Source organism: Oryzias latipes, chromosome 17 (assembly GCF_002234675.1).
Source record: "Oryzias latipes chromosome 17, ASM223467v1".
Lineage (NCBI taxonomy): Eukaryota > Metazoa > Chordata > Actinopteri > Beloniformes > Adrianichthyidae > Oryzias > Oryzias latipes.
In genome coordinates, this window is record NC_019875.2 from 15,914,308 (window position 1) to 15,924,790 (window position 10,483).

At 39.0% G+C, this 10,483-nt stretch overlaps 1 protein-coding gene across 1 annotated transcript; it reads right to left on the bottom strand.

The window, feature by feature from the left end:
• Nucleotides 1–508: 508 nt before the first annotated feature.
• On the bottom strand, nt 509–7,577 carry tada1 (transcriptional adaptor 1). Its single transcript, XM_004078980.3, has 8 exons — nt 7,460–7,577; nt 6,350–6,441; nt 6,165–6,230; nt 4,495–4,589; nt 4,140–4,352; nt 2,129–2,280; nt 1,803–1,959; nt 509–1,428 (listed from the first exon to the last, which is right to left on the bottom strand). The coding sequence occupies exons 1-8, from the start codon at nt 7,531–7,533 to the stop codon at nt 1,276–1,278; spliced, it is 1,002 nt and encodes a 333-aa protein (XP_004079028.1). The 5' UTR covers nt 7,534–7,577; the 3' UTR covers nt 509–1,275.
• Nucleotides 7,578–10,483: the final 2,906 nt, after the last annotated feature.

A 10,483-nucleotide genomic window follows, 5' to 3' on the forward strand; every position in this document is an offset into this window, starting at 1 on the left:
TGACAAAAGGGTTTTCGAGAGACTTTTTCTTCATTTCATTTTTGGTCTTTAAATATGAAATTCAAAGTACTTTTAGTTTTCAGATTCAGGCTGATTGGTTGCCCTTACACACTATCATTTCAAAAAATATACAATAAATATGAAAATATTCAGCATTTGGACTTGTTCCAAAAAAAAACATGCAGCAGCTGGAAAAAGTAAACAGACTCTGGATCAGTGGGTCAGAATCTGCCCGGTGTCGTTGATGAGCTGAGTAGATCATTTCATATCCAGGAATATAACAACTTTTTAGCCATCACAGTCATAAAATTTGTTTGGTGGGAGTTGCTTGCAGAGAAGCTGTTTCCAGATGAAAGGACATGATGAGAATGTTAGAGTGAAGTCAGACACTGGACCAGCTTCTGCAGTCCTGCTGCTGGGACCTTCTAAAGCTCCAAAAAGGGGGGTGTGGCAACAATGAGAAGTTTTTAAATACGGATTATTTTTTATTTTAAATTTGTAACAAAAACAGTATAAATGTGCTTTATTTACATATAAGCATAAAAAAAAATCTTTTGTACAGATGGTGTCACCAGAAAATAGCCTGCAGTTCAGGGCTAAATAGAGACATGCGGAGCTGGTTTTAGAAGCTGCTGCACATTTCACAACTTTTGGTCTCCATCCGGCCTTACACTCAAGACGTTGCTTTGATTTAAATGAGTTGCACTGCCAGCACGTACTGGAGACCGACGATGTTTAGATCTGTGTGCGTCCTACCATCAGTTTCACCTTCAGAATGTGAGCTCTGCTTACGTCGCAGTGGAATATCCTCGACTCGTGAAGGTTTGACTTGGTGACCAGAAAAACCTGCTTCGTCAGTGCATTCATGGAGTCAGCTGACCCGACCTGCTGCGAGATGAAAGAATGTACTTTTCCACAGTGTGGCTCCTTCACATCTGTTAAGCAACATTTTTAAAGTCAAGTGCCCCTTTTGTGTTTTTGTTGCAGGGGTTTGTGGTCAAAGGCTGTGAGTGAAAAATCCAACTTGAACTGCTGTAAATTAGATAAAACTAAAAAACAAACGATAAATTTACATCAAGTTCAATAGAAAAGCCATGAAACAACGATGGTCTGAATGCATTTAAAACCTAAACAAGACTCCTTTTAGGTTTCTCAGCACATTTGTTCCGTCATATTTATATTTCCGTGAACTGCAGTGCTTTTCCCAGCAAAGCCTCGCATCTACCGCCACCGACTCTGCTCCGATTCCCCTTTGCGGTCCGGTGTCAGCGGCATTCAGCTAACCGCCACGCCCTCTTTAACCGCGAGCCGCTGCCGATGCACGCGGTCCTGCTCCAGTTCTTCGTGACTGGGGTGCCAGAGGTGAGCCAGGATGCGCTCCACGTTCAGGGCGTACATGGTGTGGGAGGGCATCACGCTGCGATGCACCTGCACCCGGCAGACGGGAAAAAATACACACTCACAAAAATGGAATCTTAAGAAAGTAGACAGACCCATGTTAATTGTTATATTTCTGTCTTGTAAGAAAAATAATCTTTTTAAAAACGTTTTTCAACTCAGAGGTAAATGAATGAATTTTTATCTTAAGAACCAGAAAGAACTGTTATGCATTTATTTAAAAATTCTGTGATAAAGTAAAATCAACTTCACTGGTTGAACTTGAAAAGAAATATGGCATGTTTTAAATGTATAAGTTCAGTTTTCTGCAACTTTGTTTGAAAAGAATCCTTTCTGATTCTATAAATGTGTTTTTCCAAAGACAGGATGACAGTCCTGCTTCCTTCAGTTAATCTTCTTCTAACCTGCAAAGCTTGAAGGAGGTCAAACATGCTGATTGGAGGGAGTGGAGCTGACGGACTGCTGGAGGAGCAGGCCAGAAGGTGGACAGCTTTCTGCTCGGCCTCGTCGGGGGGGATCTGAGGTGGAGGGCCTGCAGGGAGGGAGGCATTTGCAGGAGGACTGCAGGGAGGAAGAAGAAGAGGAGAAAAAAACATTTCAACTAACAACCAGAGAGTGTTGAAATTCCAGGCATTTTTTTTTTTTTAAAGGAAGGTAGTTCCAGCTATACATCAATAACAAAACCGTCTGTCAGCCTTTTTCTTGTTTCAGGAGCTTACGCATCTCCTACCATTCCGTAACGCTGTGGTAGGCCGCCAGGCTGTTTTTCAGATACGGCTGCGGCGTGACGTCGCTGCCGAAGGCATAAGGGAAGTGGCCGTCTCGCAATCGGTACGCTTTCCTCCGAGTGATAACGGCTGTGAGGACGTCTTTCAGGTGGTGCTGCAACAACAGTTCCAACCAAAAATACATATGAACACATCTTTTATTCCATCCAGAAATTTGAGCAGCTCCAGACAAACACATTGAACAAAAGAAACGAGAAACAAGTTTTTAAGCAGCAATTCCCCGTTTGCTATGAAAGAAAAGTTTTCCACAAATGTCATCATTTCAAATGAAGCAATAAGCATTGACGTACCATGAAATTCAGGACTTTTTTTTTACACTAACGCAGAATGGTGACATATGTACAGAGACATAAAACATCACCATAGTATTTAAGCACAGAAATTTCCCTTTGAGATGAAGAGAGAAGTGTTTCTTTAAAGGGTAATTTAGTTGTCTCACTTGTTTTTGTAAACATGCTGATCATAAAAGCAAAGGTCCTCCTAAACGTCCCATGTCTGCAATAGTATTACAGGGTTTGATGCTCATCAAAATGCAAATTTTAGAAGATACATTTGATAAACTATGTAAGTAGCAGAGCAAAACAAAGAGCCAGCTCAAAAGAACTCCTCCAATGAAATTTTTTTTTTTTAAATGTTCTTGTGACATTTTTCTCATAGTATATAATGAAAATTCATCTCAAAACTAAATTTCTGAGTATTTATTTGTTCAAATAATTGTGAATCAGGAGTAGACGATAAGATGCCGTTTAAAAATGTTTGTAGTGGTGACTTAAAAATATGTTGGATCCGTTCCCATGTTCGCCCCATGCTGATGTATCCCTCTGTAGACCACTAGATCCGTGTACGTCTTTGTTTTCCGCTGGATCACTCCAAAATTGCTAGCTATTTTTGTTGCACCAATGATGTTCGGTTGGGGTTGTGAGGGATGTGCGCTAGCGGGAAAGCGTGTCAACAGATAAGATAAGAGATAAGATGTGCCTTTATTGTCACTGTCCACTTGGACAATGAAAGCAAAGCAGTCACCATTACAGTGCACAAAACAAATCTAATAAAGTATAATATAAAAAAAGTCAATATGTACAGGGTGTACTAGGGAAGTGTGTAAATATGAAAAATAGCAAATGTGCAAATATAAGCATTTCCATAATTATGTGCAGAGAAATGTGTACAGATATGAACATGTCAGATGTGCAAAAACAGCATGGAGGTGGGGAAGTGTTGACAAGTTTACATGGAATAAATACTTAAATAAGCAGATGGGTGGGTGACGGGAAGTGGGGGCGGGGTTGCTCTGTGCCGAGAGTTCCGCCCACAGGTTAGAGGTGAATTTCCAAAAATGGCATAATGATCATTAAAAGACCACTGAGAACGCTTTGAAAATGGGTCAAAAGGTGATAGGAGTGGAACTTTAAAAAACAAAAGCATTTTGCCGTGTAACACTAACAAGTAAAATTGGCTATTTGGTTTGTTTATTTGCATAGATACAGATTCACCAGACTGATTTCTGATGTCACCTGCGAAATTCTGAGCATTCAAAAATTAAGACAATAGTGGGATTATAGCATTTAAACTCCACCAAACTCAACAGTTTTGAAAATAGGAAATTGGGTGGGACAAAACAAAATGAATTCTATTGCATACACCTGTAACTCCACACGTCAATCAAAAATCCTGCTCCTACTTATGAACAAGAAATGAGCTAAAAGCTGATTATAATTAATTCTCAAAAACAAAGATACTCCTCCCAGTTTTTAATTGGTATAAAAAATTATATAAAAACATTGAATAACTTTTTTTATTCAGTCTTTGCATCATTTTATTTCTGAATTAAAGTTGAACGTTTTAACATGGGAATCATTGCTCTCTTTTAAAATAAGCCTCCAGTGGTCATTTGGGGAACTGCAACGCTGAGTCTGCCTAAAGATGTGGAGTGGAACGTCAGAGCTTACGCACCTCAACAGCATAGGACATGGTGCTGATGGCCTCCTCTGTGACATTGTCGAGGCCCAGCTCAAAAGCAGTCACCATCATGCGGGCCTCCAGCTGGCCCCGGGTGGGCAGCAGCAGAGTGTGGGCACTCAGGCGCAGCTCTTCCTCCTCACCTCCTGCTTCCCGTGGGCTGAAGGGCTGAGCGGCACTGAGAGGGTTGTGAGGCTGAAAGCGATGCTGCAAAATTAAAATAAAACGAAAGACCCCTAATGAAGCGATTTTTTAGGAGTTTCAAGATCGTTTAGATGGCGATGAACTCCAGGGCACCAATCAGAATGTTGTTTGTCCTGAGCATAGTGGCCTTCAAAATAAGACTTACATCAAATTTTTGTCTAGAGGAACATTTTTTCTTTCCTTTCGCTTTGCCAGGCTTTGGAGGACAGTTCCCCTGCCACTGTAACGATCCGGTGCCCTCTAGTGGACAAAAAAGGAAGACAAATTTCAAAGATTATCATTTTTGCTGCAAAATATGAAGCTGATTCCCAATGAATTTAACCAAATACTTTCAGTATTCACTACCAGCATGCACAATCAATAGGTAAGAAGGCTGACTTAAGAATAGCCTTCCCCCTGGGTGTGTGTGTGTGTATGCATGTGTGTGTGTGTGTGTGTGGGGGGGGGGGGGGGCTCTTCTCCTATTGCCAATTTATCCTTATTTAGATGGAAGCATTTCTGTAGCATAATTAAAATAAAAGTCAATACCAGAAAAGCTTTTTCATTTTCACAATGTAACTGCATCAAGTGACGCAAAAATAAAATAAAAAATCCTCCAAAATGCTTTTTCCTTTTTTACTTGATCATCGCACATTCTGTGACATAATTAAAGGGAAAATGCAAAAAGGGGATTGCATTTTCGTTTGCACATCCACCGCCCAAAAAGTGTTGCATAATTCAATTCCAGTCAGCACTTCCAGGAGGGAGGCGGGGCGATGACGTCAGCGCTCACTCTTCTTCTGCGTTGTTAGCCCTACCGCCAAACAGGGTTGCCAGATTGGGCGGTTTTGGTTCTAAATTTGCGGGTAAAAATGGCTTAGGGCGTGTAGGCATAATTTGGGCGATTTTGGGGTCGGTTCGGCGGTTTTATTTTTCTCATGAAAATATTGTAGTGGACTACGTTAGGTTTGGTGGCTGTTGGAGTTCCCTTAAGCTTCTATGTACTGGAGCTCCGTGAACGCACCAGGCCGCGTGTAAGAGGAGCTACCGGCTAATGTTTTTAGCCTGATCGCGGGACAGTAAGCTTTCAAACTCGGTCAGACAAAAATGGAAACACCACTGAAGCGGCCGTCATTAGGGGAGCTGAAGCTGAGACTCTCTCTGGGATGGTCTCATGAACTCAAACATGGAAACATGATTTCCATGCAGAACTCTTCAAAATTAACTAACCAGATCTCTTAACATTCTCCGTGTTTCCCATGCATTGTAAGTGAGATGAACAGACACGGGTCCATGCAGCGACCCTAAAACAGCCCAAATTATGCCTACCCGCCCAAAGCCATTTTTACCCGCAAATCTAGAACCAAAACCGCCCCATCTGGCAACACTGTTTGGCGGTAGAAGAGTGAGAAGAGTGAGCGCTGATGTCATCGCTCGCCTCCCTCCTGGAAATTCTAACTGGAATTGAATTTTGCTACACTTTTTGGGCGGTGGACGTGAAAACAAAAATACAATCCAATCTTTGCATTTTCCCTTCAATGATATCACAGAATAAGCGATGTTAAAGTAGAAAATGAAAAAACATTTTGCAGGATGATTTTTAATTTTATTTTTGAGTCAATTGATGCAGTTACATTGTGAAAAAAATGATGCTACAGAAATGCTTCCATATTTTTTTAATGCTTCAAAATAAAACTCAAAATGTTTACTTAGTATGTTAGTTGTTTATTTTTTCCAAGTAAAATTTTAATTAAACATTTTATGCCTAGTGAAAAACCTAAAGTGAACTATGTCAGGTGGCCCACTGCAAAAAGACAAACACATTTAAATACATACCTGGTGTGGAAACAATGATCTGGCATCGCGTGAGAATGGCGAGGAGGAAATCGTTGTGTACATGTACTGCCATGGAGGATAGATGACGAAAAAGAAAGAAAACAACAGTTCTTAACACTAATTGTATTTTGAGAAAACAGCTATAAGCCTTACTGTTTTTACTTACTTAATAAAACTTTTCTTACCATTTTCCTGTGCCAACAGTCGACGTGCTTCAATGTCAAATTCTTCTTTACTGATCTTGTGTTTGAACCATAACTTCAGATTAGCCCAATAACTATAGAGGGGAAAGAGGAAATCATCTGTTTCCATTTCCAGAAGTATGTTTTTTTTTTGGTTGTTAAAATCTCCAAAATAAATGTTTAAATTATAGTTTAAAAACAAGATTTTAATCCATCCATTGCTACTTTTCGTGCATATTTTCCCTCCAATTATATACAATGGTGGTTTTCACCTTTATTTAAACTGAGTGGGGATTTGTAGCAGCCTATAAATAAAATAAAATAGCTAAAATAGCCTATAAAATAACAGTTTTGAAGAAGTACTGCTATCTTTTAAACTATATGACTTTAAATAGGATTTAAAAAAAGAATTAAGTAAAAAAAACTTTTGGGAACTGTTGGCTTGGAGTAAGTCCTCCACCATTTCCCATCATCCATATGTTCAGCCCTAGCATACAGCCCTTCACATCCCTACAACCTAATATTACCAGTGCAACAAAAATAGAGAGCAATTTTGGAGAGTTGTAAAGGATGACAGGAATTGAGACGAGCAGTTCTTCATGGAAAACTGAGTGAATTTGATGAATAAGGCTGCTATTTCAAAGTAATGTTCAATTCAATTTTAATTAAAATATTTTTAAGTATTCCCCTAAGGACAAACATGTAGTACAAAATTTAAGGATGTCCATAACTATCAATTTTTCCGAATAGTTTTTATTTATTTTATAGACCACTGACTGACCCAAAACACAGTTCGTGAAGAACATGTGTGTGTAACAACACATTCATGTTAAATATATCCTAAAACAAAATGGGAATTGTCTGAGCAAAAAACTCAAAAGTTACAGAGCCAGATAGTTTTGTGTCACGTTTGTTACGTTTTCCAAACCAGATTTAAAAAAAAAAAAAGTAAATTTAACGCTTTAGGTGTGCTAGCAAAACTAGCTAGTTGGTAGAGATTTGCACCTAGCTTAACAGCGTAATCAGTTATTCTTTACAATTTACAAGACAAAAACAAGAGTTTAAACCTCGGGACCATGAACAAACTGACAGACGTAACAGAATTCTACTTACTGCTTAACATTATCACCAATGGCATCTGTTAAATTTTTCTTTGCGATCTCGAGCTCGTTAGCATGAGCCGCCATTGCGTTTAACTAAAGTGTGACGTCATCACAGCGCGACACCGTTATTATTTTTTTTTTTTGATACCGTTATTTAGCTAAAAAACAAACAACAACAACAAAAACCTTTCACTAAGGAAAAGGAGAATACATTACTAAGGGAAAGGGGAAATTATTATATTATTTGACTACCAGGATTTGGATAATTCTTTAGCTAATCGGGCCATCTGTTTTAGAATTTTGACTAAAGATCCGAAATGCTCATAACGTAATGTTGCAAGGTTTTAGGGATTATGAGTAAATATTTTTCACAGATGTATTGCACCAATTATAAGGGTAGGCCTTTCTCATGACAAGGATTTTTGCACGGCGTTTTATTGAAAGAAGACCAAGAAAAAAATTAATAACCAAATATTAATTCTTTTTCATATTAATTTTTATTATTTGGATTTAAATATGTAATAGTAAAAAAAATAAGTGTAAATACAAAAAACTAGTTGCTGTTATATAGTCTATAAGTCATAAAAAGTATTACTTAATCTCAAAGAATTCTTCAGTGCCATTTTTAAAATCTATTTTTAAATAACTTACAATAAAAAGAAACCTAACCAGCAGATGGCGTCATTGTTTACTTTTTCATAAGCCAAGCACACAAAATGTTTGACTCTTTTTGTGTAATTTATAAATTATTAGAAATTAAGTATGATCACAACATGCAGAGTGTGTTTAGATTAGACGACAGCATCATAAAAAACTTTGTTATTTAAGGGATGACTTTTACTCACATGCAATAAGCCTAATCATCATGTGCCAAAACATTTTTCACTGATGTGCACTTAAGTGCAGTTTTCCCATGTAAATAAGTAAATGATATATAATTATACATTTTTCATTTTTGACTGTTAGTCTTTTATCGTGGTTTTGCGTTGGTGTGCAAAGTTAAACATTACTTTATAACTCGAGTCTGTTAAATTGGACCACAAACAAAATAAAATATTTACTGAATTGTATTTCCCCCAAAAGTAGTACTGGTTTAACAGGACTGGAACAAATTAAAGTTGTTTATTTTTCACCTAGTCCTTCTAAATTATACCACTGTTTAAGATTGTCTCAAGAGAGATTTACTTCACTATTTGTAGTAACCTTCTTAGAATTTGGAGCACAACCATCTGCCAGTCCTCCTAATAGAATTATAGAAAGCTGTCTAAAGGGATTCTGGTGTAATGACTTATTCTAAACTCTGAGTTCCTGCCTAATTTAAAAGTCTCCAACATCTGCTGGTACTTTGGAAAATCAGCTTTTGCAGGAGCATTAAACATTTTTTTTTCCCATCCCTTCATTTCAAAACCCAACTGATTCCATTGAGTGAAGGTAAAGCATTTCTGTGGTGTGTTGTGGCCCCTTGGGTTCCTCCTGCTCTCGAATCAGGTTTGAGATCCTATTTGTTTTCCTCTCTTTTAACTTATAGGTACAAAAACAATCCAGTAGTGAGAGCTATCGCCTCTTTGGAGATGTCTCCCCAGGCGCTTGTGAAGCCTTCCACAGAGGCATCATGTGTCACACCATTCATCACAATAAGTGGACTCATGTAGCCAGAACTCATATAGTTCATGGCCATCCTACTGACTACTTGTGGGTTCTCACTTCAGTGCGTAACGCTGACTCCACAGAGTTTTAAGGTCATATTTATAAAAAGAGGATATGGGTCTGATCACGCAGAAGAACTTCCAGCCTTTGAGTTCAAAATAAACATCCCCATTGTTCCAACCACATTTACAATGAAAACCATCTGAAAATCAAGCCCAGTCTGCTCTATTAATAAACCCGATCCCCAAATTTCCCTTATTTATTACATTTGCTTGACTTATTTCTGTCAAACAAATTGTCAGAGAAACAAATGTCATTTTCATATTCTCAGTTCGAGCGTGACGCCTACATGAAGATTACGCTGTGCGTTTTAGAGCAGCAAAAAGGAAATAGAAACGGCAGCTGTCTCTCTAGTCAGTAAGTTTCCAGAATTTTTTATCATCATCCATCTGAAACAAGGGTTTTTTAAGCCTTTAAGGATGTTGTAGACTGTAGGAGTTTTTCACTTTTCCACTCAGAAAAAAGGGTGCCTATGCTTTTTTTTAAACATTTTTTAAAAAGAAAATAACCCTTCTTGGCGCCTACTGATTTGCTAGTTTACACTCTCTGTGTTTGTTGGGGGTTAATGAGTTGCTCTCAGGGATAATCCCTCAACAGCAGAACTCTGTCCAGGCATCTTCCCAACCTTGTGGTGAGATCTCCAGGCAGCGACTCAGTGACAAGGAGGGCTTTCACCTCAGAAACGTTCAGCGACTCTCCAAAGACCACACTGTTGCATCCCCACCCGGCTTGGCCACGGATTTGCGTGTGGACTCCCCAGTGGAGCCAAGGATGACACTCTCTGTGTCTGACTTTGGCGGAGTCTGTTTTTTTGTGGGCGGAATCTGCATGTCCAGGTTCCCCTGAGGTTTTCTTTAGAATGTGTGGGTTCAGTGTGAGGTGGAAGAATACACTCTCCACACCAGTGGTGATAGAGCAATTAAAACAGGCTGTGTGTGGGGTGGTTAACACCAAAGTTTCACAAACAGATTCGTGGCATACAAGTGGCTTTTTTGTGTCTTTGCTTGCTCCACGCAGGGAAACGGCCAGTGGAATTTTAAAAGCATGTATGCTCGCAAGGTTGAGACTGCACTTTGCTGATATTGGGTTGAAAATTGTTTTTTTCTAAACATGTTTTCATAAAATTAAGGATGTATAGTTTCTGCCACAGGTGTCCCGTTTTCTCTTAGATTGTTGCACATGATGGCTGGTACACCCATTTTGGCGCTTAAATGCCCTGTAGGAACTGTGGCTGAGCCACTGGAGGCGAACCTTACATCACTCAGACCAGTGTGTATGGCTGGGTAAAGCTCACTGCCACTGGACTCTGGAATGGGGAAAAAAAAAC

Excerpts from the sequence above, each read along its gene's own strand:
- tada1 (XM_004078980.3), bottom strand. The coding sequence starts at position 7,533 with ATGGCGGCTCATGCTAACGAGCTCGAGATCGCAAAGAAAAATTTAACA. Across the intron at positions 6,442-7,459 it reads ATTGGTGATAATGTTAAGCA|TTATTGGGCTAATCTGAAGT; the intron begins GTAAGTAGAATT and ends TCCCCTCTATAG. Across the intron at positions 4,590-6,164 it reads GATCATTGTTTCCACACCAG|AGGGCACCGGATCGTTACAG; the intron begins GTATGTATTTAA and ends TTTGTCCACTAG.